Here is a 22,296-nt window from a genome sequence, read left to right on the forward strand (position 1 = left end):
GCACATATTTTTCTCTGAGGTACAGTATAAAAAATACAGTACAATACAGTAGTTAGTGTGCCCATCCATCCAATAATCCATCTTTCTATTTGTCCATCCATCCGTCCATCATCTTTCTGCCCATCCATCCATACATCCATTCTGTGACCTTTATATATGTCTTATATGACCTTTATATATTCATTTTTCTAATCATCACTCAGTTTATCTGTCTATATGTCTATCTATCCATCTGCCCATATGACAATCCATTCATCTATCCTTCCATCTATTTGCATCCATCAATCCATCCATCTTCCTGTACCGTCCATCCATCATCTTTCTATTCATCTATCCATTTGATTTTCAGTTTTTCCATCAATCCATCCATCTTTGAATTCATCTATTCATCCATCTATCCATCAATCATTCTTTATGCCCAGCTGTCCATTAAACCATTTTACTATTTGTCCATCCATCCAACAATCAATCTGTCTATCTTTCATTCATCCATCTGTTTTTCTGTCCATCTATCCATCTGTCCACCATCTTACTATCCGTCCATCCATTCATCCATCCATAAATCTATCCATCCATCCACCTTTATATTCATCTATTTATCTGTCTATCCATCAGTCTATCTCTCTATTTGTCCATCCATCCTTCCATCCATCTATTCATCCATCTATTCATCAATCCATCTTTCTATTTGTCCATCCATCATCCATCCAGCAATCAATATGTCTATCTGCCATTCATCCATCTCTTTCTGTTCATCTATCCATCCGTCCATCATCTTTCTATTTGTCCATGCATCCATAAATCGATCCATCCATTTACCTTTATAATCGTCTGTCTATCCACCAGTGTATCTCTATATTTGTCCATCTATTCATCCATCCATCCATCATCTTTCTGTTTGTATATTTGTCTGTCGAACCATCATTCTATCACTTTTTTATTTTTCAAACAAAGTTTTTTCAAGCTCAAAATGTACATTTTTCTAGTTAAAAAATTTGTCATATGAATTTCTTCAACAATTTCTTTGAAGTTCTACATTTTAATTCATTTTAATTTAAAAATTCTGCATCATGTTTGCTACCTCAACTTAAATCAAATTCAAATTTGGGAATTTAATTGGCATTTAATAGACATTCTCAATCCAATTCCAAATGGCTGTTGTAAACATACGGCAACCATTAAGGCAAGACACATTTTGTTGTCAGTGGTCACTCGTGCAGTTCTCCTGTTCTTATTTTGGCAAGATTTACATTGATTGTGACATGAAGGAGTATGAGTAGCGAGTAGCCAGCTAGCTTGACCTAATGAATGTAAAATAGGGAATATTAGTACTCAGTTTGTGTACGATCTATGAAGTAGAGAAACTCTTTGAATGAATCAATTGAATAGCTCTTGACAGAGCAAAGTAGACCCCCTATGCCTTACAGAGGCTCTCTGCCCATAGCATAAACTCCAGCCAAGGAACCAGTTTAACAGGGGACTTTTTCTCAAAATAATAAACATAGATTCAACAGTTTATATAAAAACATATTCAAGACTGCAGTTGCCTCGTCATGCCTTTAAATGGTTTTGTGATGTAGGCCCGGACAGAGACTGGAAGTGTCTGTTGGGTGGGAGCCACATTCCTCCTCCAAAGAAAGGGATGTAGGTTTTAGAAAAGAGTCCTCCTTGAGGAGATTTTATAAGGGATAAGACCAAGTCTACATGGAATGTCAGAGCTCTGTGTGTGGCACACAAACTGTTTTTATAACAAGGTCCTGCATCCAGGGTAATTGTCACTATCGGAGTGACTCTCCAACACAAGCTTAACGGCTTCCTGTCCACAAAACCAGCCCTTTGGGCAATGAAAAAGAGCGAGGGGTGGGGGCGGGGGGTAGATACAGAAAATAAAACACATCTTAGCCAAAGTAAACAGAAGTGAAAAGCAGAGGAGCCACAGAAGACTCATTGAGATGGAGAGGGAGATACAGAGCTCAGCTCAAGGAGGAGAAGAACAGACAGAACAAGGGAGAGCTGAGAGACGTGTGTCTAAAGGAAGACGAGATTAGAGTGAGGTGAAGGGTGTGCCCCATCTACAGCCTAAATGACTTCCTTGTTCCACCATGCTGTTTAACAATGATGCAATCAAGATTAGACCCACCAAACTCAGACCATGAGAAACTTGTGGGACCAAATCAAACACTCTGACTGTAACACACATTCAAGAGCAAATTCTCCGACAAAATGCTAGCCTTTTAAGGAAATGTTCACCCCCAAATGAAAACTCTGTCATTATTCGCTCATTATTTATTCTGTCAATAATTAATAATAAAATATATAAAAAGTAAAAAATACTAAAATAAGTAAATAAAATGCAGGTGTACGTTTATAAAGCATAAAAAGATAAAAATACAAAATATGAAAGTGTCATATTTATACAATTATTATTAATAATCTAAAAGTATTATACATGTTTACGTAATAAATAAATATAAAAGAATGATTTTGAAAGGATCTTGTATGAATTATAAAAGAAAGATTTTGAAAGGAACTTTAAAAAAAAAAAAATCTTAAAATGATAAAAGCATCACATAATTCAGAAAGTCATTTTTTCACTGCTAAGGTAACTCGAGAGCAGCTTGCAATTCAAATATGGCGTTTTGGAGCAAGTTTAACGTCAATAACATCAAACATCCATTGTTCTCGAGCATCTCTAAGCGAAATATCATAATGTCAAACCCAGTTAGTAAATAATGACAGATTTTCTCTCTCTCTCTCTCTATCTCTCTGTCTCTCTCTCTCTCTCTCTCTCTTTGCTTAAAGTATTCCTTTAAATTCTTAGATGTGCCTGTGTTCAATTACAGTGAACTTTCTTTCAAAGCACTTAAATATGTGTTATTATAAAATGGATAGATTGTGACTCAACGAGTCAAGGACATCCAAGGACGTTGTCAAATGCAAACAAACCTGAGACCACATTTTTTATATTATGTAATGTCTTATTGCTTTAACACTTTCAAAAGCTTCGAAATAAATAATTTACTCCTGATTCACTCAAGATGTCAACATTTCAGAGTAGTTTTTTTCTGATAGACAGATTAAAATCAACCTGTTCTGGATTTCTCCTTCTCTCTCAAAAACACATGCACTAACTAACACAAACCCCCAGTCTGTGGATTCAATATAAAAGACTATTGTTCGTTTAAACCACCACCAGAGCTTCCAACATATCCCCTCTAGGTTAACAAGAAAAAAAGGTAAAGCCACACTTGGTCCAGATTATTGGTCTTCTATATGAAGAATTCCTATATGAAGTGAGTTGAGGGCTATGTATGACAACAAATAGGTGTTCATGTTTCTGTACCAAATAACATCTGTTCAAAATATGCTTAGTACTATGTTCTTGGTATAAATGCAATCACTGGAAATGTCCTATGGTATGATTGTGACATCACGTTATTATTTTCATTCCTTTATGGTTTCCCTAATTCAAATCAGCGGTTACTGCAAAGCTTCACCTTGAATCTGTGCATTCTGAGCAGAAGCAAATGTTTGAAGCTAATTCTGCAGATGTAAATGAGTGGAAAGTCTCATTGAGAAACAGACTTAAAAAGCATGCACAACTGCCTGAAGCAGAGCCATACAACAACAAACTCCACATTAAATATGCATGACAGATACAGTATCTGTTTCTCAAAATAAATCCCATAATGCAATGGGTTTCATTTCAATACTAAAACATATTTACAAACGTCTACTGTATATACACTACTTACAAACCCTACTAATCTTGTCGTTGTCAGATGAATCCCACAACTCTTGCAAGATCATACACAGGTCAAACTCATGACCTGCAACTGTAATTAGTTAGTTAGATCATTCTCATACAAAAGTGTCTTTGTTTCAAGACCCAAGTTCAGTGAAAGGACACATTTGCAAAACATTCCTCTAAATCTACATGGGATTTTAAAGACTTAATTTTTAAATTGAATCAAGGAACATTTACCCACTCAGCCACTTAAATGAAACCAGATCAAAGCATCGATTTTCAAACACAGCCACCTGAACATTCCTTAAGAGATTCCTGTTTATGTCTACCTATAAACAGCCTGTGTTCACATTGGATTCTAAATGGTTTTGAGACTCTACTGCATGCTCACAGGGGAAACATTTAAGTGCATATTCCTCTTGTGCCCCATGATTGTGCCTGAAAAAAACATACACACACAAAAAAAATAGTAAACGGCCCATAGCTATGCTCATGATTCAAATGCAGTTGCGGCCTCTAAAAAAAGGTTACTGCTTTCAGAGGGGAAAAAAATTGCATGCTTCTTTGGTTAATTTATAATACATTGCAAGATCATTGCAACAGGATTCAATATGCAGATTCATCCAAATGTTGTATTTATATAATGCTTTAAAAGTATGTACGTTATTCTGTACTAAAAGGTATTGGAAGGAACTAATGAACTTAAAATACCACATTAAGAATGTGTTATTTCTATATGCACTATTTTGATTAACCAATTATATGGTATATGCATTTTTTATATTCTATTTAATACTGTTTATGCGCTACAATATGTTATATTTAAACAAATATATTAATCATACGCAAAACCCATAGACAAAGAGAACAATTTTGACAAGTGACGTGAACTTAAACAGATATACCCAAACTAAGTAGATGGGATTAGTGAACAATACATTGGGACCCTGTAAATTGGAACGCAGCTCAGGAAACATTGATCATCCTGACAACAACAATTTGTTTTTTTAAGTTTCAAATCTCCACAGAGCAGCTGATTCTATGCTATTCAACATTCCCTTGTACTTAATAGAGTCTAAAGCAGCTGACGCTCCCTGATAAGCCACTGCGACTCCAGAGAAGACATCTCTCTGATGAGATCTAATCAACCTGCTGTGACTTAATTCACTTAGACTTTACTAAAAAGACTCCTGAGTGCCTCAGTTCACTTTACGTCAAGTTCTTTTCCTATTAAGACTGAAGACTGACAACATACGCCAAGACTGAATTATCCCTCTTAAAACAAAATCTCTCATTTGGACCTTATTCAAATGCTCGTTCAAATATGACATGTTGACTCTTGCGGGTAGAAATGCACTAACCTTGGATCTCAGAGTGAAATAACTAGGAATTAGGTCTCAAGTGGACTGACTGTCACTCACCTGCCTGCCAGGAATTATTGTTTGCTCTCCAATGATATAATCTAGATGCCATCCCATTACAGAGAGGGGAGAAACTAAATGAACTAGCCTTCCAAGGTTTCCAGTTAACCAGAAGAACTAGGGTTTTGTCCGAACAAATGAATCAAATTGATTTTCTCGAAAGGGTTCGCTCAACCCCATGCAGTCTATATAAAATGTAATTCCTTCTGCCCGATACATTACCAATGCACATTAGGCCCAGAGGCTCTCCCAAAGGACTGCATCATCAGATTACAACATTAACCACAATAGGCAAACAACACCTCAGTACATCAGGCAGCACTTCTCCCAAAAGGGGCATCCCAACCCTCCAACCATGAATTAAAAAAAAATATGAGCTGTCTTGATAGCTGTCTAATTTTAGGCAGCATCCTAGCTGAACCTCAGATAGATAGATAGATAGATAGATAGATAGATAGAGATGCAATACTCTAAAAAGCATGAAAATACACAGCAGATAGATTGCTAGATAGATGGATAAGGCTTCACATATGCCTACCTGATATGGATAGAGTGTGACGCCATTGGCTCTTGACACGTGTCCAGATGTCCAGGTGCCGTCCATGTACTGGTGAGCTTGGAGTGCGACAGAACTCAACACAGTTCCATTAGAGTTGCTGGGGCTACTGGGTAGATGAGGCTGTTGGGGTCCTGTGGACTTTCCTGCGTGGCCAGGCGAGTTGTTCTTCTTCTCCACACCATTGCTCACCCCAAGAGTGTTGGGTTTGGATCCATGTTTGGGGTAGGGTGGGTGGTGAGAGCTGCCGCCGTTGCTCGCATTGGTGATTGTTGGGGTAGAACTGGATGTCGTGGCAGAAACGGTAGCAGAGGTGGAGGAAGCTGGGGAATGATTGCCTGTAGGGAGGAACGCCCAGTCTCGAGGTGGCGTGGGACCCTGGGGGATGCTGCGGGATCCCACCAGGGAGGCCAAGGATGGAGGAGAGCCAGGAGATACATCACACTGCTCCAGACTCAGCACCATGTGGACAGCTTCCTGCTTCAACTGACTCAGGTGGGTGGCACACACATCACAGCGACCGTCACGCTCGTTCCATGCTTTACGTGTGCTGTTGGGCACCTGCAGTTTATCATGGAGCAGCAGGGAGAAAGAGGGATCCTATGGAGATAGATGGAACAAAAAGGGATAATAGATGATTATGTCACATGTACTCTTAAAAATTGCCATAGCAGTGCCATGAAGAACCATTTTTGGTTCCTTAAAGAATCTTTCAGTGAACAGTTCATAGAACCATTATTTATAAGAACATGTTAAATATATAAAGAACACCAAAAAGAACCTTTGTGCAATGGAAATCTTATATGGATGTTTTAGGTTCCTCATTGAACTGTAGATGATTAGAGATTGATTGATTTTAAAATGTCCCTATACTGACATTAAAATACTCATGAAAGAAAACTCAAAAACAATTTTTTTTTTTCTCTTTGTTGCTTCTCATAAGCTTCAATGAGATGAAATGGAGACTTTTGCTACTTTTGTCTATAGATTCTCAGATGTTTCTTCTGAAAAACAGACCAGAGCTAGATAAAATGTACCAAAAGAGTCTAAGATTGTTCTCAGAGTCTTTTGCTACTAAATTTAATATAAACACACATACTTTTAATCAAATGTTGCTTTAGATGTTTCATCTATATTGGATAATTAAATTCTGCCATCATTTAGTGATCTGGTTCCAATCCTATATGATTTACTTTCTTCTGCAAAAAAATCAAAAGGAGATATCTCAAAGAACATATGGAACCAAACAACATTGGACCACATTAATATCTTCTTTTGTTTTCCATACAAGAAAGAAAATCATACAGGTTTAGAATGAAAAATTAGAAAATAATTACTGCATTTTGATTTTTGTTTGTTTAAATGAATAATTTTTTTTTGACACAAAATCATTTAAGCTGCTGTCCACACTGTAAAAAAAAGTCCGTAAAAATACAGTACAATATACCGTAATAATTTAAAGGAATTGTCCGTATTTTCTTTTTACAGTCGTTTCTCCGTTATTTTTAACTACGCTTTGCATTGTGGGTACAAGAAGCTCAGTCTACAATCGACACGAAACCAATGCTTTTGCAGGCGCCATTATTCACGGAGATACTCTCTGTCAAAATCTCATTTTAAAGTCGGATTTAGAATTTTGAGAATGGTTCCTACACTTCCTTTGTTAATTATTTTTTGTTAAATGTAACAAACTGTATCGTTAACTTTGTTGCTGCCTGGCTTGTTTGGCAAATGAATGTCGGAGCCGTTGCATTCAACATTTTTAGCATACCGTCACATCCTAACGTTAATTTACTCGACGTGGAGGTACGTGTTGCAGTGGTTGTAGTGCACTCTTTTAGTTTTATAAATAAAGGTTTATTACCTTTTTATTGTTGTTGATGCGGTGTAACGTGTTTGTTAATGAGCATGTCTAAAGCATCAGGCGTATTAATGTTTCTGAGGTGATATTGAGCAGCTGTGATAACGTTAAATCTGAATTGCGGTACAACTGTGTTTAGAGCGCTTTATGCCTTCAACAGGAGCAGGCAGAGCAATTGTCAAGAAAAGAAGACGCCATTAACGTTACGACTTTTTATTTAAAAGAGATTATATGAGCAGAAGATCTGACAACACGGAGTTCTTCAAGGATAACGCACCTTTTCTGCCAAACGAGGTAGGTTTAGACATTTCATCGGCTTATTTATGTTAAACACACACACAGACGATAAGTTAATTCTGTAACTTTACTGGCACCCTGTCTGTGAACGCACACACGTCATGCACGCACAGAGAATGGTGCTTCATACAAGTTCTCTCACTCTTACACAGACAAAAGCACGCACAAAATGTACATTTTGGGCGAGTGAGAGTCTCAAATAAGTTAATAAGTCTTGACTGATGTAAAGATTAGGGATGTGTCAAATGTCCGTCGATGTGAGTCATGTTTAAAAGGGACAGTAGTTCATGACATTGATGGTGTTTCTGTTTCTTTTCTTTTTCTTTTCTAATGGCAGGTCATAATTGCTGCTGTACTTTGCGTACCAAGCCCCCCCTGCATTTTTATCACGGGTTTGTATTATGTTTTATTTATTACGTTTTTATTAATGAAAGCTTATATGTAGCAAAATTCAGTTAGAAATGTAATATGCAAAATGGCAATGCAATATGTAAAACAGCAATGTGTTTCTGTATTTTAATGTACATTTTGCCTACATGTCCAATATTTAGTGCAAAATGAAAATGAAAAAAAAACTATTATATAATTTACATTTGCTATTTCCTACAACAATACTTTTAATATGCAAAATAAAAACATATTTTAATGCTTTATAAGTTGCAAAATTCAAATGAACATATATTACACAAATTGATTAGATTTGTTTAATATGTCCAAGCAAAAACTGTAGTAAAATTATCATTTAAATGCTGTTTTTCCTAAACAAATTTTGACTTGGGGGTAGGACACTTGGGATTGCATTTTCATCATAATACAGCATGATAATTGTAGCAAAATACAGTGAGAATTTCAGAATGCATTCTGAGCCAAAGGTGCCACAAAATGGTGGTTTCAATTTCTATTATTCTTAGTGCATTGAAGAAGTGGATTGACACTTACAAGATGTTTCAGTTGCATTTTCACTTAATACCTCGCAATGAATATAAAGTCAGTGTTGATTTGAAATGCATTTGGAAATGCATCACGCCCCTGACCTGTCAATCGTTAGGCTACATCAAGGTGGGGGTCAGCAACAGGACACACAATATGTGTATATTCACTCAACCAAACGCTCTCCACACTGACTTAAACTAAATTCATCGCTGGGTATTAAATGAAAATGGTATTGAAACGTCTTATATGTAAGAGTCAATGCATTTAAGAAAAATAAAGATTTAAATCACCATTTTGCTGCACATTTGGCTCAGAATGCATTGTGAAATTCTCACTGCATTTTTGCTACAATTTCATGAGGTAGTATGATGAAATTGCAATCCCAAGTGTCCTACCCCCCCCCCCAAGTCTAAATGCATTTAGGAAAAACGGCAATTAATAATAATATAGCTAGATTTTTTGCTTGGACATGTTAAACATCTAATAAATTTGGGTAATGCATTTTCACTGTAATTTTGCAACTTATAAAGTGTTAAAAAAAAAAAAATTTGCATATTAAAACTAGTGTAGAAAATGGCAAATGTAAATTATATAACTGAGTTTTTATTTTGCACTAAATTTGACACATGTATGGTAAAATGTTAATTAAAATACAAGTGACTTTCTGAATTTACAATGTGTTGTTTATAATTTCTTTGTTTATTGTTATTGGTGATTCCAGATTGCTGTCACACAAGTTACCATTTCCTCCCCCGTTGTGGTCGGCCGAGCTACACATTCTCTTTGTTTTATTTTAAACATAAATATCCAGAGGAGAATGGCACCTACGCTGGAATTCATTCAAATGTAAGGAACATATCTAATAAAACTGTGTATAAAGCATTTTGTTATGTTGCCATTTAGTTGAAAATAATAAGGGTTAGTTCACTCAAAAGCAAAAATTCTGTCATTAATTACTCACCCTCTTGTTGTTTCGAACCTGTAAGACCTTCATTCATCTTCAGAACACAAATTAAGAAATTTTTGATGGAATCTGAGAGCTTTCTGACCCTCCATTGACAGCAAGTGCCCTACCACGATCAAGGCACAGAAATATAGTATAAGGACTTCGTGAAAATGGTGCATGTGACATCAGTAGTTCAACTTTAATTTTACGTTAATTTTGTGTTCTGAAGATAATTGAATGATTTACGGGTTAAGAACGACATGAAGATGAGTGATTAATGACAGTTTTAATTTTTATGTGAACTAATGATCTCTAAGTATTTCATAAAACATTCTTGACAAGATCACGTGACCGATGCAATTGGAGACCACTGGAAATGCAAGTTTAGCATTTTATAAGCAATGCTTAAAATGGAACTTGATAATTCAATCTCAACCTGTTCTGCACATTACTCTGTACTTCACTTTCATTAATTTTCATTTCTTGTCATTAACAGTCTTCCTGTTAAGAAATCCTGACCGAGCGTCAATGGTTCAGATGAATGGAATCTACGCTTCCAAGACTCATGTATGAACTACTTCTAGATTCCAAGGTTGTTGTTTTTTTTTTTGTTTTTTTCAAATCTCAATTTAGGACTTGGACTGAACATGCAGCAAAAAAAAAAAAAAAAGTTTTCTCAAACGGGCACATGGCAAAAGATACTAAAAGCACACAAACACTTGGAGCCCTGATCTTAATTTAGATTGTATAGTTCTCTTAGTTTAACATTAAAATGTCAGGAATGAGTGCATAAATCTTTGTTCTTTATTTTCAAATGCTGTACAAGCTTTTTATTTAATTTTGTTTATGTCAATTGTAGATGCAGATAATTTAGCATGAATAAAAGGTAAGTTAATCTAACTAGGTTTAGTTCACCCGTAATATTATATGAAAAGTCTCATTCCAATCCTATTAGACTTTTGTTCATTTTTGGAACACTAATGAAGATCCATTTTAATGAAATCTGACAGCTATACTGTATTAGACCTTGAAATGGTAGTTGCATAGGCTGTCAATGGAGGGACAGAAAGCAGAGATTTCATAAAATATACTCTTCATTTGTGTTTCAAAGATGAATGGAAATCGTATGGATTTGGAACGGTATGAGGGAAAGTAACTGATGTCAGAATTCACATGTTGTGCTATTAAATAATGTGTTCTATAGGAAAATTATGTAATTTCACTTGACTATTGACTATTAGTCTGTAGCAATTGTTAATAATGACAGCCCTGTCTTTGTATTAATTTTTACCCCATGTATTAAAAAAATAATAAAATAATAAAATCTTTATCTTTGTGACCATTATTTGGTGCAACACCAATATTGTACAGGTACCTGCTCATATTTTATTTTAATTTTGTACGGAATTAAACATTTTAGGATGACTGAAGTGTCCTTTTAATGGTATTGATTGAGTACTTTAATAATACGGAATATTACATTTTAGGTTTGATGGAAGTGTCCCTAAATGGTAAAGAAAAAGTCTGGTAAATCTACGGAAATATCTGTTATAGGGTTTACGGAATTGTCCGTACAATGACGCAAAAATTTACGGAAAATACGGAATTTTCCATTTTCGGTTTGACGGAAGTGTCCGTCAATGGTACAGAAAAACTCAGGTAAATCTACGGAAATATCCGTTTTAAGGTTTACGGAAGTGCCCGTACAATAACGGAAAAAGTGCTGGTAATTAATTACCAGCACTTTTTCCGTTTTTTAACGGAACTTTTTTTAACAGTGCACATTGTTTTATCTATTAATCTGTATACAAACTTTCATTGTATGTCTATTTTTATTCTTCACTTTATTTAGTTTTAGGAGGAAATATTGATTGATGAAACAACTGAGAACTCAATTAAGTCTTTTAAGCAATGAATGAACAACCTCTGAGCAACTGAACTTCCCTCTGGACAAACATACACTCTTGGTTCCTCCACTGTTTTACCGTAAGCAGTCTTTAGACAGACTAAATTAGTCTGTTATTAGATAACAGAAATCATTATTTTTACCACCACACAACCATGGAATTTATTTCTTAGAAATTCATATGATGTCACCCCAGAGCAGCACCATGGACTTATTACAGGTACAATCCCCAGGTGCATCCTGGGATTAAGTGCCTTTCTTAAGTTCTGATTGGTTCATGGCTAACTTCCTGCATGGATCAAGCCCACAACCTTCTGGTTACCAGCCATGAGCCTAAACCACTGTACCAATTAATGACTAATTGAAATCTAAGGATGATGGTATATTCACCAAGCATTAACGATGTGCACATAATTTTTGTATAGTAACTTTATGCAGAAAACAATTATAATGCAAATAATGCCTCGTTATCACGCTTTGTCAGTCTGGATTTGGTCTGCTCTTAATTTTTTCTGTCTTCCAAGCCTTCATTAGCATAAAGCTGCCAATTATCTGGTTTTGGTGCACCATCACACCATTTGCTTAAGCATTCCATGAAATGAAGATCATAATTATGTTTTGGCACATGCTCACAGGGCAGTGTGAAGATGCAGGAATGATTTTAATTAGATTAATTGAGATACAGGGAATGACGTCATCCTTTCCTCACACAAGGGAAGAAAAACACACTTGCAATGACTTAGCGGACACTCAGAAATAAATATAATTAATCTTTCATTCTGTTGCATCCCATCTGTGTATTGTTTTTGATTAAGACATTGACTTAAAAGCTACATTACACAAAATAGTTTCACCACAAGGAAGAATTAAGTGACCCACAATCTCACAATTTTTTTTTTCTTTCTTATGGCCGAAGTTTATCACAATTCACAGTTGGAATTTCATTTTATGTAGCTCATCATAATGGCTAGATGGAATCTAATTAGCATCCCCAATGCCGTGACAGATACTTGACCTTTTTAGCATCTAGTGCTTGTTAGACACTATAGTGGAGCATCGTTCTCTAACTGCAGTAGTCATGGAAAGGTGTTAGCGCTAAATTATGCTCTTCTGACTGGACTTCCATCAAGCATAATCAAACCTCTACAAATGATTCAGAATGCAGCGGCATGACTGATCTTCAATGAGCCCAAAAGAACCCATGTTACACCTCTCTTTATCTCCTTGCACTGGCTAATGGTTGTGGTAAAATACAGTCAATTTGGATTTAATTTGTTGCTTCCTTGGGTGACTTCACATAACTTTACCAATTTTCAACACAGCAGTTGAACTGAATATTTCTGATACTGCATCATGGGTCTCTGACACATCATAGACTCAGAGTTGGCGGGGCTGCAGTGGGGCGGAAACACACTGCAATCCATCTGCTCTGGGCTTACAGTGTCCTTACCGCACCTTGTACCTCCCATCAGGTCTGGCAGGACCCTCTTAGCTGGGCACAGGGCAGCAGTCCAGCTAATCAAAGCCCCGCACACGAGCACAGTCAGTAAAGGAGAGAGACTGAAGGTCTGTTCTGATTAAAACCACACATTCCTGCTGTCAGTGTAAATCTAGAGGCCGACTCTCATCTTACACAAGCTGCTTTGTGTATCCCTTCCATCCTCAGCCAGCGTCCCCTCTGCCCCATACATTGCACGCGGTGACCTCTGCATTAAATGCCGCTATTTTAGAGCTAACTAAAGCCAACAGGTAGCACTGAACCATAAGGTACAGACCTAAGACATTTATCTCTGACCATGCTGGTGGTTCTGTCATGCAGGTCTGGTACGTGTCCATAAAAAGAAAATGCAACCGCACATAAGGTGCAAACTTTACCCAGAAAGCTTGTCTTCCTCATTTTGAATGCATTCTAAAAATTGCAATGACTAGTACTGTGGAAAAGGGGTCCATGATTCTATGACAATAGTTTTGAGTAGTTCAACTTAAGGCAAAACACTACAAGCATCTAATTGATACAGCCATTCAGTTTTTTTCATACATTGAGCCATAAATCTCCACTTCAGTAGCACTTAACTTTCAAGTTATATTTTTAACTATATATTAACTATAAAGGTTTTTACAGATGGTTTCATATATCATTTGCCTGTTTTTAAGCAACATTGTATTCCTAAAACATGGTGACAACTGTCATTTGTTCTGGCTGTTGACAGTATTTATAAATGTATTCAGTGATAAAAAGAGATATGCAAAACCACCGCTGTAAAAACCTTTAATATATCATTAAAATGACAAGAATTTTGAATCTGGCTTTATCAAGTCAACAGATTTCTGTTCTGGAAATGTATGCAAATAAATGCATATCACATTTTATGTATATGCTTTATGAATTCAGTCTAGTGGTGTTTTAATGTCTTGAATCATCTAATTTTCCTTCACAGTTCATTGATTTAAGGGTTAATGGAACCACAGTTTGAATGAAGGTCTGTGAAACTCAGTGGCAACATTGTATCTGTCATCTTCAGTGTCCAATCAGCTTTTAAACTAACAGCCAAATATATTCACTACCTTTCAAAAGATTGGTGTCACTTTTTGTAAGATTTATTTTATTTTATTTTTCCAGCAAGAAAACTGATATGCTATAATATATATTTTAATTTCAATCAAAAAATAAATAAATAAATAAATAAATAAATAACATTGATAATAATAAGAAATGTTTCTTGAGCAGCAAATCAGCATTTTAGAATGAATTCTGAAGAATCATATGATACTAAAGACTGGATTAATAATGCTGAAAATGCAGCTTTACATCACAGGACGAGATTACATTTTAAAATACATTCAAAAACTTAATTTGTAATTATCATTTTATAATGCTGGTGTTTTTACTGCATTTTTTACTGTAATTTAAAAAAATTATGTTCACTCAGGATGTCTATATGAGCTGTACATGATATATTAGTATGAACAGAAATAGTGTTGTAAATATTTGTATAAGGCAGACAGAAGTGATGTGGAATATGTCTGTGGACCCCACTGACACACTGACCTCTGCTTCCTTTGCCAACAGGAAATAATCACTCATTCACTTGAAGTTCTGTTGGTATAGACACAAAATGTTTATCATAGCTAGTTATCTTTGAAGTTAAGTCAAGCTTTGTTATATATAAAAAATAAAAAAATAAAAATAAATAAAAAAAAACAAGGTTGCACTGGAACTTCAGCTTTTCAACTGTGGCAGCAGAACCTGCATTTCTGTAATTCATGCAAAGCCACTGTAGATATTTCTTCTTTCAGGGTGGAGACCCAAATACCAAATCCTAAGCCGTGCCACTTTAAGACTTAACCAAAAATAGCAGACTTTAACTCAGTTTAACTGTAAAAAAGTGACCTCAAATCCTCTTTGAAGGAAAAACAACTTTGACTGATGTTCGAAAAGCTGCTTGTCTCACATTTATGATACATTTTGATTGCTGAAAACCAATGCCTTACAGCGAAGAATTAAGCAATACTTGTGCTTATCTAAATGGAAACTGCTGCTTGCAGGCATTTCACTTATTAATACGAGAATCTGATTGTCATATTCCAACCAAATTGCGATAATCAGTAAACAGAGGTGTTTAATGTCAAAGAAAGTCATGAAATCCAGTTGCACTGAGTGGTTTATACATTTGATATGAATAATGGAGGGCTTCTGTATACATACAAGTGGAATATACTATATATTTATTCTGAATAAATATTTATGAAGCAGTTCAAGTGACAAATATAGTGATACAAAGCATGCACACTTGTAGAAACGTCTTTCTGCATTTTTACCATTTGCACGAATAAAATATTTTGCATTACAGCTTTGCCTGAAGAAAAAATATATATTTTACTGGGGCCACTGAGGTTGTTATCATTTTAAAACATAGTTGCGGAAGAGGTGAGCACTTAGTAACCGCCATGAGGGTTTCCAAAGGAACCAGATTTTAGTTAGTGAACATGGAAGAGGGCTATGCACTCATTCAGGACATCCGTGCAATGTCTACAACATTTTGCAGTATTTATATTATTACCTACTACATACATTCATAAAAAATAAACTAGGGCTGTCAATGGATTCAAATTTTTAATCACGATTAATCACACCCTTTTAGGGTGACTGAGACTGAGATTACATTGGGAGTACAAACAGAGCTAGAGCGCTCTAATGGATGCAGCCAGTCATTCTCCAACCAAAAACAGACAGAGTGCATCTGAGAGAGGGGGAAAGAAGCCTCTTAAGACTGCCAGATGGACTGAAGCCCTCTGGTCCAGCGCTCTGCTTTAAAGACACTTCAGATGAGGGCTTCGGAGAAGTGTTGATTGGACAGTCACCATTCATCACGATGGGAACTGGATCCAAGTTTGAAGAAACGGCTCATATTCCTTAGTGTCGATTTAGTTTTGAAAGAGTCTGGATGGTTATTAGGTCCTAATTGGAAGCTTTTACTCACTGCCAGTCTCAAGCCACATTCACCCACTTTAGAGGACAAAGCAAATGAGCAAAAGTTAGGCCTGCGTCCAGAGCCTCAGGTTTCCTGTTCACTAGTCAATTCCTTATTTCATTAGCAGGAACCAGAGAGAGCGGCAGCCATTATCAGGCTGGTTATGAAAACATTGAAGTCATTAATACTGCTAGCAGAAGCCCTGACTGAATCAATTAACCATCGTCTATATGGGCCGTCCCTATGGGACAAACATGGAGAACAAGGGGCAAAAGTCATGAGCTACATAGAGGGAACAGAAGATAGACTGTCTTGCTTTCTAAACTGCGTCTTTGTGTCTACACTCCAGAAAATAAATACTCCAAAATGGGTGGTGGGGGAGGGGTTCACAGTAATGCCATAGAAAAAGAAAAAAATTGGGGTATCCCAAAGAACATTTCAGAGAACAGTTCTTAAAAGAACCATCATTTTTTGTGTGTCTGTAAAGAACATTTACACAAACAATTTAAAAAATATTTTGCACCATGGAAAGGTTTCATGGATTCCATGCATGCCAGTGAAGAACCTTCATTTTTAAGAGTGTATGGAAGTCATTAAACGTGAACCAGAAAGAGCTCAATATCTGATATTGTGTTGCAATCAAAAATAGGGGTACAGAATGATCTTATACATTGGCTAACAAACAGAAGAACATTTTGGACTTCACACATCTCTGACAATGTTCAAAATGCTGTAGATCTTCTAATGGATTCAGGAGACATATCAGTGCTGCAAATCATTGTTGTGGAACATGGTCTGGTTCGCTTACTGATTTTCAATCAAAATGACATGACATCATCTGACTAATGGAATGCTGCTTCTATACACGCTATCTGAGCATATCAGTCAGACAAAAGCCTCTTTCACAGTTGTGCTGGTATTTTAAAACTGATCTCCAATTCTCCCAAAAATCTTTTGTGCATTTTACAGATGAGAGAAAGTCACACAGGTTTGCCACCAAATAGGGGTGAGAAAATGATGACAGAATTTTCATTTTTGGATGAAGTAAGCCTTTAATGAAAGAGGAAGATTCAATTCAAAGTTAGTGGCCTGTTTAACCCTCATTATGTTTGCCTTCGAGGAATGTTAGATGTGATCCTTTGACTAAAGAGATTTTGAACATTTCCAGATACTAAATTAAATGGATCATGTGGTGCATACCAGTGTTATAATTAACTAAATGTTTAACCATTTTAAATCAAAGTTGAAAAAAAATTTATAATAATGGTAGATGAAAAACAAGCTTATTTTATTTCAGTTCACTTAACATGCTAACACTTTTTTATCTAAATACATCTAAACATCTAAATACAATGTGTGTGTGTGTATATATATATATATATATATATATATATATATATATATATATATATATATATATATATATATATATATACTAATTCAAAATATTAATACTATAATACTGTATAAAAATAGAGCCAACTCTCCTCAGGTGAGTGTATTTGCAGAAGAAACTCAATGTATGTTACAAGAAACTAAAGCAAAGACTTGCTCTCATTGCTTGTTTATAGGTTTTAATCATATAAAAGCCTTTAAAAATGTTGGTCTCTGCAGATGTATTTCCTTCATCAAGATCCTGTAAACTATAAACATGAAAAAACCTGGAAAGCCATGTAAGGACAGAGTCAGTTTTTGCAGTACCAACATATTACCTGATGTTGCTTTTGGCTAATGTGGTGTTCGCTTGGTGAGTGGCTTCATTCATATTGAGGTTTCACCGGCCATTCATTTTATTTCCACCTTCCTCTGTGTGTACACAACATATCCATAAACCTCACAAAGACGCTGTTTAGTTTGACATCCTTAACCAACCTCTTTGCCTTGACAATTATCCTACATCAACAAACCCAGAGGTCTCTTCAGGGACCACCTCTCTATCTGCCCCCACAGAACCCACTCGTGCCTTTGGGCCCAAACTGCTGCCAACCAGACAGACAGACGGCTATTGATAAGGGCACACAGTACGCTTACAGTCCCATACACATGCATCTGAGTTTCAGACAGCAGGTTCAGTGTAGGCAGAAAGGTAGACGTGCTGTCAATAACTGTCAAAGTTGAATTTAAACTCAACTGAATGGACAAGTGAAGTTTGAAAGCGCACACAGCATGAAAACCCAATCCAAACAAACCTGATCCATTTTAACATGGAACATCCTGACCAAAAACACACTCAACACCAATTAGAAGTCCAACTCAAAGTCATTACACTATAATATTAAATTATTATTCATTTTCTTCTGGAAAAAAAAATACTGAAGATCTAAATTAGGTTGACAGCATTAAATGACACCAATACCTATCCAAGATATAATAAAACACATCTGTTTTGCCTTAATTTTGATTCAGCCAAGAGAGTCATAAAATCAACATGGTTCTCGATTGAAATTGAGCAGCCTATTTTTAAACAAATTAGCTAGAAAGGGATGCAAGCCAAGGATTCAACACAAAAGCAAGGGGAAAATCTGTAGCTTCCACTTTCTTAAATGTCCAGTGTTTTCAAAAGCTGGACTGGTTTCATTAAGAGTTGGGTTTTGTGCCATATTTTTTATGGAACGTATTTGTTACAAACTTATTATAAATGAAATGCTGCACTGAGCCCACAGCCCACACACAATTCCACGTCTGTTCCAACTTTAAGCGAATACATTGAAAGCATCTTATAGCTGATAGACAGTTCCATCAGATATATGACTCACATTCTGGTGATCACTTTTAACATCACCTACCTTCAGTGTCACATGATCCTCCAGAAATCATTGTAAAATGCTGAATCTATTGATTATTTTATTATTTACAGTCCAGCTGAAAATGATAACTAAATTTACTGAGGCATAAGGCAGTAAATAACATCATATTTCCACTTTGGTATCTGTGACTGGCTCAGATTCTGCTCTGTTCCTGATTGTGTTTCACACGAGAGTGAAATCACAGCTCTCTAAACCCACAGCAAATCACCTCCAGTGCCAAACATTCATCATTTCTGTATGAACTCAGTCAAGACCCGTACAAAGGTCTCCGGATGGGCAGCCACAGTCACAAAGCATGAGAAACCCCAACATTAATCTCCTCAGCATCACAGAGAATATGGACAGAATCAGATCTTTGGAGAGATAGAGAGAAAAGCCCTGCACCTGGAATACCACATTGTACAGGTTTATTTGCAGGAAATAAATGGCAACATGAGTTGCTTTTGAAAGAGTTCAAGTCATATTTAAAAAGATACACATAGGCCTGCTTGTGTGTGCATTAGACATGAGCAAAACACATTACCTTTACTGCAATGAAAGCAATAAAGAACATTGAGAAAAGACTGTGTATCTTGAGATAAAGAGTTGAGGCCTTAGATTTGCATCTATTGTTTGAAGTTTGTGTAACCACATAACACAAACACCAATTTGTCTTTTATGACTTTTAAAAAACGACGTATAAAGATAATGAAATTATCAATCCTAAATCAAGATCTTAGTAAACAAATGATCTATCTATTTATTTATTTATTTATTTAATAATTTCAGGTCAATAATTCATGATTAATCTAAAAACAAAATTTACACACACTTACATATGCAACAAAGATGTTTTACTGCGGTTGCCTTCTCATTAATGTTTACATGATATTTCATATTTCATGCATTGGAAATTAAATTCTGTCATTTAATAAAGAGTGTAAATTAATTCTTCACACAATTTAACACCGTCTGAACTAAAAAAAAACTGTGCAATAGCAGCACATTGTCATGCAAAATAATTAGTGAAATGAATGCAAAATAACTACCATTATGTTGTTAGCATATATTGCTCAATCATACATGCATTTACAGAGCTACCTTAAAGGCACTCTGAGCATCTAAATCAGCATATCTAAACAATATAATCAGGAATCTTAAAGGCCTGTCAATCATTCATCCTGTTTTGGAGAAACTGCATGTTGTTTAAGAGTGGCTGTGGAAGTTAGCAAAACACTGCTTACAGCAGCTTTAACAAGCATTCAGGACCCTATTAACATATCATTTATTGATAATATGCCACCTCACTATCTGAGTGGATGTTTCCTCCAGGGGATTTGTGAACAATTTTAACCTAAGTGTGGTTTCACCTCTGGTTAGCCTACATATACCCAGCTGCCCAAGCAAAGAGGATTGTGGTTTAGAGAAAATCAGATCGCTTTTGCTGTCTGGATCTACCTGCTGACACGAAGGTCCTCGAAGAGCTCAGAGTGCCCATAAATACATGCCATTCGGAGTCATTTCCACTAATCTCCACGTAAGCGCTCATGGGAAAACACACAAAGAAAGAAAACATAGATTCCATTTAGCTAGCTCACTGATGCCTGGCCAATCAAACTCACAGATTTAGGTCCACTAAAGCCACTTAGACATTTTAAACTCCTAAATCTTTAGTCATTTCCTTATGAGCCCTGAGCTCATGATTCAGCAATGATGTCACTTCATTCCTTCATTACTGTGCTGGATGCAGCCAAATTCAGTTGTTTTTAGATGGTAACCTTCATTCTGCAAAAAAGTCTCCTGGGTTAGGCTGTGCTGGCCCACATATGAGGTTTAGTAGCTAGCAAATATGTTAGATATATCAAGACTCATTTTATTACCAATAGGAGAAAATTAAACAACATTAATTAGACATTTCATGTCAGATTTTGATTTGAAATTTGTTTAAATGTGAATGTCACAAGCAGTTTTTGAGATTTCAGGACTTCCCCTAACAACTAGGTAGGAATTGGTCTTGGATGGGAAAAATATCTACCAGGGGTGTTGCAAATAATACTGATACCAAAAAAAAAGAAAAAGAAAATTCAGTTCATTTATAATGACTTATTTTATTTGACATGCACATGCTTTGTTTAGATTGGGTTCGTTTTGAAGAGTAATTTATTAATATAATGTTCTCTCTCTTAAAATGTAAACAAGTGTACATACTATATTTTTTAAAGAATTGAAGTTTGTCGACTAGCTTATCATTGCAGTTCAATGAGTCTGCTGTTTTACTCCTGGACTGAAGTTTCTGTTTATATGTAGACTTACATCTCATTTAAGTTTAGTGGTCAAGCACAAATATATTTTGTAGTGTGCAAGTTACATCGCAACTAGGTTAAGTTATAACTTAAAGGGTTAGCGCACGTAAGAGAAGAAATTGTTAAATAAAGTCATTATTTTTTATTTCTTTGTGCACAAAAAGTATTCTCGCAGCTGTATAAAATTACAGTTGAACCACTGTTGCGTTGCTCTCTATGCAGAGTCCGAAAGCTCTCGATTTCATTAAAATGAACATATGGGTTTGCAACAACATTAGGGTGAGTAGTTAATGACAGAATTTTCATTTTGATGTAAATTATCCCTTTTAGCACAACTGGTGCAACCTGCCCATTTTTTAAACGTTTTTTTTTTTGTGCAGAAAACCTTTTTCAATCACACGATGCCAATGAAAAATGGTTGGCGTTCACATAATGCTAATGTAAGCATGAGGACACGGCACACGCCTCATTTGAAGTCTTGACATGTAGATCCATACCAGTGATTGCTGAGCGTGCATCCTACAGAGAGAAATTGCATGTCATTTATATGCTACACAAGAGTAAAAAAAAACCAAAGATCATATAATAAGATTGGACAGGCTGCAGATGTTTCTCGGCATCAGGTAAATTTTCCGCTTTCATATGAGACACCGATTTGCAAACCATCAAAAAACGATGCGTTTCAAACCAAATCCATGTCGGCACCCCTGATGTTTGTTTGCTTTCAAAATCCAGATTAGGAGCGAGAGATAAATGGAGAGAGAGAAAACCTAGATCACAATCACTTAGGTCTCCTTTACAGCAAATGCTATCTACCTGCATCTCATTGCCAGAAAACTGCCATAAATCCACACTTGGCCAGCAGCTCTTTTTGGCCCTGCACCCCTCAGAGGAGGGATGAATAGGAAATTAGAGCTCGCAGCAGCTCAGGGATCTGACACAGGAAATGGAGCTAGTCATAGAGTTCTGCTTTTATCGTCCTGTAATAAGTTCCAGCTGGCTGCACATTGAGGGTGCACCAGTGCAGTATATGAGATCAATGCACACTATGGAATACACACTCACCT

The 22,296-nt window shown here is 36.1% G+C and overlaps 1 protein-coding gene and 1 long non-coding RNA gene across 3 annotated transcripts in view; one reads left to right on the plus strand and one right to left on the minus strand.

Annotated features, from left to right (window-relative positions):
- LOC127976243 (kinesin-like protein KIF26B) overlaps positions 1 to 22,296 on the minus strand; it is an 89,083-nt gene that overhangs the window by 52,421 nt on the left and 14,366 nt on the right. For both annotated transcript variants that reach the window (XM_052580527.1, XM_052580526.1), the window contains exon 3: positions 5,708 to 6,325. In XM_052580527.1, the coding sequence (XP_052436487.1) occupies positions 5,708 to 6,325 (618 nt within the window). The remainder of the gene's footprint in view (positions 1 to 5,707; positions 6,326 to 22,296) is intronic.
- On the plus strand, positions 7,318 to 11,021 carry LOC127976244 (uncharacterized). The gene is made up of 5 exons (XR_008157756.1): positions 7,318 to 7,531; positions 7,747 to 7,880; positions 8,221 to 8,275; positions 9,538 to 9,662; positions 10,259 to 11,021. It is a non-coding gene; the product is annotated as an uncharacterized LOC127976244 (long non-coding RNA).

Source organism: Carassius gibelio, chromosome B17 (genome assembly GCF_023724105.1).
Source record: "Carassius gibelio isolate Cgi1373 ecotype wild population from Czech Republic chromosome B17, carGib1.2-hapl.c, whole genome shotgun sequence".
Lineage (NCBI taxonomy): Eukaryota > Metazoa > Chordata > Actinopteri > Cypriniformes > Cyprinidae > Carassius > Carassius gibelio.